Source organism: Hyalella azteca, unplaced genomic scaffold (genome assembly GCF_000764305.2).
Source record: "Hyalella azteca isolate HAZT.00-mixed unplaced genomic scaffold, Hazt_2.0.2 contig12285, whole genome shotgun sequence".
Taxonomy (NCBI): domain Eukaryota; kingdom Metazoa; phylum Arthropoda; class Malacostraca; order Amphipoda; family Hyalellidae; genus Hyalella; species Hyalella azteca.
The window spans coordinates 61458-68592 of NW_025942245.1; the positions used below are offsets into that span (position 1 = coordinate 61458).

The 7135-nt window shown below is 38.4% G+C and overlaps 1 protein-coding gene across 1 annotated transcript; it reads right to left on the minus strand.

The window, feature by feature from the left end:
* Positions 1-718: 718 nt before the first annotated feature.
* Positions 719-5776, minus strand: LOC108665879 (TATA box-binding protein-like 1). Its single transcript, XM_018152687.2, is given in 8 exon segments — positions 719-2454; positions 2457-2509; positions 2891-2985; positions 3647-3824; positions 4463-4507; positions 4510-4534; positions 5294-5398; positions 5621-5776. Coding segments are annotated over 8 exon segments (972 nt in total). The 3' UTR covers positions 719-2139.
* Positions 5777-7135: the final 1359 nt, after the last annotated feature.

A 7135-nucleotide genomic window follows, 5' to 3' on the forward strand; every position in this document is an offset into this window, starting at 1 on the left:
TTACTGTTACGTCCGACACAAAATCTGTGCAGCATAGCAGTTGCTATAGGCCCTCGCCCTCGCGGGTTAACATCTTGTTTTAAAGCCCTTATTATCACACCGAAATTCTCATAAACTTGCCAGAAAACAAAAGTTTAACATTTTAAGCAAACACAGTAGACAATCAGAAAATTTGTTTTCACTATTCCAAGCTTACTAGTCTCCCTTCTCACAGTTCACAAATAATGCTATCAATTCAAGTTCGCAACTATTTCTGACTATGAATACAAGACGAATTCTGTTGAGAGCGGAACAAACGTGCAACACTCGGTTTCCCTGTGATGGGTCCAAGTCATTGTTATTAGATGAAGTAGTCATAATACGATTTGATATAAATCTGTATTATCGGTGAAACTATTACCAGTTATTTAATACGACGTGACCAATATTGGCACAATAAATACCTGCGTTAAATATTGATTGCTGCACAATTTTCTGACCTCACATTGATATAATTTACAGGATTATAAGGCGAAGTTGAAAGTAAAACATTCACAAATAAGTCATGAACTCAGCATCGCAAGTGTGCAGCCAACAAGTTGATTCATCAACCAATGCCAAGGGTTGACGAATAAATTTAACATATTCTTTTAGATTACAATGATAAAAATTATTGATTTAAGTGAAACATTAAAAACACATGTGCAAACACATCAAGGAATGTAATTAAACAACCGAGCAAAATGAATGGGAAATTCTAATAATACAAGCAACAACGGAAGTTAAAATTAAATAAAACTAATATAACGATTTACTCCAGCCACAGCATCAATGAAGAATACCCATCATGTCTGCTCCTATCGCCTGGACATGAACCTAAACTTCCAGTGCAACGCGCGTCATCACAGCAGCCATGATACCGAATGCTTAATACAGTTCATTCCAGGCGCTCGAACAGCACACGTTCATCTCTTATCATGACCTATGATCGGGAAATATTCTTGCTAACATTCTGCAAGTGAAAATTTACGAACAACCCAATTCGATTGTTATTACATAGAAGTGTTGGATACAGTGCACCCATTTAATCACGCACCATACGAATGAATTGCACCAGCAGAAATTTAGTCAGCTTTTATGCAGAAGAACCGCTAGCAGAATATAAACTTGCAGTCGTTGTGTAACCAATTGAAACGAAATCAAATATATAACAACTTCCAGAGCACACTACACCACATTGTTCTAGCGCAACTCAGCATTGGTTTGGCACCAACCTATCTAATGATTAGTTTACTTAGTTTCAGTTTTGTCTATCTTTAGCATGAATAATCAAAACTAGAACATAATCATCAATTTAGAATCCAGTAGCAGTCGTGATCGTACAAGCTAAACAGTGAAATTATTTTTAAATCCAGCAAAGTTTACAAGTATTGGCGACTGAGACGGTCCAGCAATCTTGAAAAGAAAAAAACTATGAGCTGAGATTATGGTCATTGGAAGTGAATATTTTCTAATAATCAAAGGACCGCTCAAGAAATCGCTGTGGGCATGAACCAAGAAACCATCTCGCATTTTATCGTGCCGTACCAAACTACTCAAAGTAAAAACCGCTTGTACCACCTCGACAAATTTCACTGTGTAATTTAAGGGAACTTTGGCTCTAGAACATCTAAAGGAATCGTAATAGTAAGGACAGGATACAAAATAGTCTCACCAGACTATCGAGTCAAGCGCTAAAAACGACTAAAGAGATTAATTGCGAAAAAAACAAGTTAGGTTCCAAACATGAACTTGAGACAGATAATGGTAGAAAAACGTACATTATTGATCCCCATGACTCCATCAACATGAACAAAAGCAACGACACCATTCCGCTGCAAAATAGGAACAATAGGCACACCAACAGCTGGATTCATACAATTTCTTGTGAAAAGTTGCAGCATTACCACAGGGGCAATTCGGGACTGATTGCGAGTACTGATATATTCGAGGATTTCTCGTGAAGTTTGGTTCTCGTTTCAACGTAAATATGGATTGATACTGCTTTACACATTGGTGCGCTGGTTGGTCATCATTAATAGGCAGATATTCCTTCATTAAGCTGAACCTTAAAGAAACTATAAGCCACGAGAAAGAGTAATACTAATTCACTTATGAGGTTCAAGAGAATCCGTCATCGACGTCTTCCATGTCATCAGAACTATCATCGGAGTCGTCAGACACAAGATCAATAGGACCTAATTTTCTAATCTTATTGTCGTTCCTGAAAGACAAATCGCTACGCTTGCGCTTCATGAATGCTGGTAGCGAGTCTGGAAACTCATCTATGAAGGAAGGCGGCCCCACACCAGGTTCCTCTTCTTCATCTTCATCAACAGAGAAGCCAACGGGTCGCTGTCTCACGCCGTGGTTTGTGACACTGGTCGTGCTACGTCGCGCCTCTTCTTCGGCCGTGCGTTCTTTGCAGAACTCGCCTATACCAGAGGATACACATGGTCGATGGCTGCCTGCACGTTAGCGATGCTCGGTGCTGCACAGCATATCATTAATGAGCAATTTCAAGTGTCTTAATTAAAATTAATCAATTGTACACAAGGTCTAGGGACAAGTGGAGTATCAGAGACAAGTATATATTGTTTCAATACATACTAGTCTTTAAAATTATGATTAGGTTATGTCCCTGATATAATATCTGCTTGATTCACATCAGATCACAATGAGTTGAAAACGCTCCAACAAAGATTATTCTGTTAAGAAAGTATGCATGGCTGAAATTGTTAGTAAACACACATTGTTATCAACATTGTATTAACAATGAAAATTTCAACACAAATTTCATGAATAACATTTCAAATTTTAACGTAATGTCAAAACAATGTATGTGCTGAACACCGAAGGCATGCACGCTCACCAGTGACTGTTATGCTGCAAGTGGAGAATATTTTGAGGGTTGCTTTAGGATGAAGGATTCTGTAGGTGACACCAGGGTGGAGCTCTGGCTCATAACTGCAACATACGAGTAGACAGTTAAGACGGCAGCTATAGCATTTCATGTACCTTGTATCAACAGTTGGGCAGCACGGTAATTTTAATGCTAAGAATATGATCTATATGCATCAAAAGGTACTTGAAAAAAGATCCCTTCGAAATCAAAAGAGCCATTTTTTTCTAGGTATGTCTTATAGGTATCAAGTTTCAGGTACAAATGCATACGAGATACTAACTGAACATAGCAATAGCTGAACAGAAAATTAAGTGAAGCAAGATAAATTGTTTTCATCATCGGTCTATCGTTGTTTGGTCAGCATGTCACTTGCACTCGTTTTTGTGGTACCATATCGTTAACAGACAATAATTCTGAGCAATACAAATTTCATATGACTCGTAATTGAAGTGGCCACTGTGGGCCTTTTCATGACCACCACATGGCAATTGAATTTATAATGCGTCTTGCATTGTAGCATTGCAAAGTTCGTTTTTAATGCTGTTGATTCAGTTGTCAATGTGAAATCTTGAATGATGTCACAAAATAGATTTACTTTGTCAAGGCTCATGCTGACGGAGTAGTTACCTTGTCAAGGCTCATGCTGACGGAGTAGTTACCTTGTCAAGGCTCAAGCTGACGGAGTAGTTACCTTGTCAAGGCTCATGCTGACGGAGTAGTTACCTTGCACTGTTGCGATGCTGCAGTGAGAAGGGCGTGATCTTGATGGCAAAGGGCATGGTACATGTGCCGCGAACGTTGACGACACGGAAGTTCTTGAAGCGCGTCTTGCAGCCAAGCTTCTGCAGAGCGCGAGCCACGCGACGAGCGGCCGTGCGTGCCTCAACTTCTGATGTTGAACCTGTTCGGTAAAACGTGTTCACATTTTGCATCAACAGGTTAAGGATAATTAAATCGCTCATTATTACTCAAAATCATTTACGTTTAGTTAATGGCGTCGAGGCACCTAACCTAATGTTCTTGGTTTCCTGAACTTCTTGCAACCAACATGCAAATTATTAAGCAAAAATGCAGATAACGGATTATTTACCAATTAAAAAAACTGTACATAGGTACATGTTAACTAAACAGTGAAGGAAATAATTCCTTGAAGAGTTTTGTTCATGGACTTGTTCAAAAATGCTTTAATTGAACACTGAAGTTTGTGTGGTAGTAAAAATATTATTGTATAACTGCATTTTCCCTTGAATGATGAAAAATATGCATCTAAGAGTGACATATGCTAACCTTGGAATAAGCATCTCTAAAAACTTAAAAGCAAAGAAAACTCCACATAAATTCATAGTATCTTTAAAGAAAACGTTTCGGAGTCCAGCTCCATCGTCAGTTTGAAAATTCTAGAACACAGATAAATCAGTGATTAATACAGTCATAGATCATAGTACAAGCATAGATCTACGGAAGCCAGCATGGTTTTGAAACAAAATTCCATTCAAGAATTGTCAGCTGAGCCTCTTAAGCAGCAGAGCAGGCGCCCACCTGTGCAGGTAATTTTGCCAGAAGACCAGATGGAAGCTGTCGTGGGGGGTTGCGTAGCTTCATCGTCACCATCTGAAAATGGTTTAAATGCACGAATAGAGCACAGCATTACCACGGAGGCAAGAGAATATGGTTCACATACAGGAATAGCACACAACATAAATACGGAAGAAAGAGAATGTGGTTCACATACATAAGTAGTGCAAAACATACACAGATGCAAGAGAATGTGGTTCACATAAAGGAATAGCACACAACATACACACGGAGGAAAGAGAATATGGTTCACATACAGGAATAGCACACAACATAAATACGGAAGAAAGAGAATATGGTTCACATACAGGAATAGCACACAACATAAATATGGAAGAAAGAGAATATGGTTCACATACACAGAGGCAATAGAATGCGGTTCACATACAGGAATAGTGCATCAACATAAACTCCAAGAGAATATAATGAAATTTATTTGTTAACTAGAATCAAATTTTGACAGCCAAAATAACAACATCTGAAAATGCCTGAACCAATTGATTGAGTGTTCTTATATGAGAGTAATTTGGAACCAAATCCAAAAATCAATCAAATAAGATTCATCTGGAAAAATATGTCTCATGAATAAAATACTGTTGCCCTGTGCAATCATTTTACAATGCTATATAAAACCATCGATTGGCAAGAAATTATATTTTCCTGTGTCACAATAAAATTTAGGTTTCCAAAATGATCAAGCTCTCAATGTCTCAATGAACAGTAAAAACAGAAAACACAGGATAATTGAATGAAAACACAAAAAAAAAGAATAGTTTGAGAAAAAGTAATACTCACCCCATGCTCTTGCCAGTACTCCACATTATTTGCAAGTGTAACTACTTCCCTTAAGTTAATATGGCACCCAATGGAGTACGAACACACAACATTGTTAATGACTACCTATGTCAATAATTCCGATTCACCGCTACCACCAGCATCTTCTTTCTTCTCCAACTCTGCAGTCTGATGGAATTCAAGTGCAGTCATTAACAAGTGAATAATGTTATACTTTTATTAATGAAACTTGTTTTAGAAATGCATAAAGTTCCAGAGAATATCAAAATTTTTTCCAATTCATGAAGAAAACATGAAAAATTCAACAGCATAGAACTTTATGCTTACCTTTTCAGTGCCCAACAGAAAACCATTACTGATTGTGTTGATAACCTGGCCAACTTCTTGAATATCATCGTAATCATCATAATCTTGATGAATTTCTGGAGAAGAGGTCTGAGGCTGAGTGTTTTCTTGAGCCTCAACAGCAGCACCATTGGTCATTTGACAATTTTTACCTCTGTCCAACTCACTTTCTTGATTAGGTGAGGGAACATTCATTTCCACCTCAGCAAGGGGGGACTGAAAGCTTGGCATATCACTCTCTCTGCTCTGAACATTATTGGAAGGGATGATAGCAGGTGCCGAAGATGCCACGCCATTCACAGACACATAATTTGATTGGACGGCCGAGTTAGGAATGCTAGCCACATTAGAAATTGCAGATAATAAATAATTGTTGGGATTGTGAAACTGAAATTATTTGTGGGTGGGGTTGAATAGCTTGTAAATGAAGCTGTGGCTGAGATACACCTACGGTATTTGTTGGCTAGTGGTTGCAACAACTTAATTGTTGACATTCATAGACTGCTGCTGCTGCTTCTCCAACAAAGCATGAGCACTTGCAATCGACACAAGCTGAATGCCAGGCAAAACAACTTGTTGCTGCTGTGGTTGCAACTGAAGGGATTGTATTGCAATAGGAGTTTGTTGACGCTGTTGAAGTTGCTGCAATTGTTGAGCTGTTATCTGGAAAGGCTGATTGATAATTATTCTACCATCGGGTAGCTGATGCCCCTGATGTAATTTGTTGTTGGGAGCTATACAAATGATCTGAGTTGTGTTGGCTGCTGGAGTCTGAGAACTTGCTGTGGCTGCTGTTGAAGTCGAATTAGTTGCTGTTGAGGATTTTGAAGTCTGATGATCTGAGGCTGAGATCCTAGCTGAGGTTGTTGCTGTAACTGCAACTCTAACAATTTTTGCAGCTGCTGCTGTGTAAGGCACAATTTACCCATAGTTGGAACATTAGTTGCAAGAGCAGCACCTACAATATTGGAAGTTGTGATCATCTTGCCATTTTGGGCTCTAATAATTGCATTGCCATTGGCTAAGTTGGTTTGTAGAACCCCATTGGAAGCAATGGTAGAAATGCCATTAGCAGTGAAAGAAGGTAAGCTACCAGTAACTGAGGTAACCACTCCATTATTGGTGTTGGCCAACATGGTTCTAACATTAATAACATTGGAATTGACACAACTAATGGCTCCACTGCCATTCACTGAATGCATTAATGAACCATTTGAAGCAACTCCAGTCAAACTCTGCATTAGTACTACTCCATTATTTACAGATTGAGATGTTGTAATGTTCCCAGAATATGTCATGGAGCCATTTGCTAGTCCAGAAGCAAAACTAGAGTCGTTAGTGGAATGAAATACCACTTTCCAAAATGTTTTCACTCCATTGCTAGATCCACTGTTTTGCTTCATTATAATTAACACTCTGGAAAATTGAACAAATAGTTAGCATATGAATAGAGAAAACAATGAAGAATTTGTTTTACTTCTTATTTTTCATTTCATC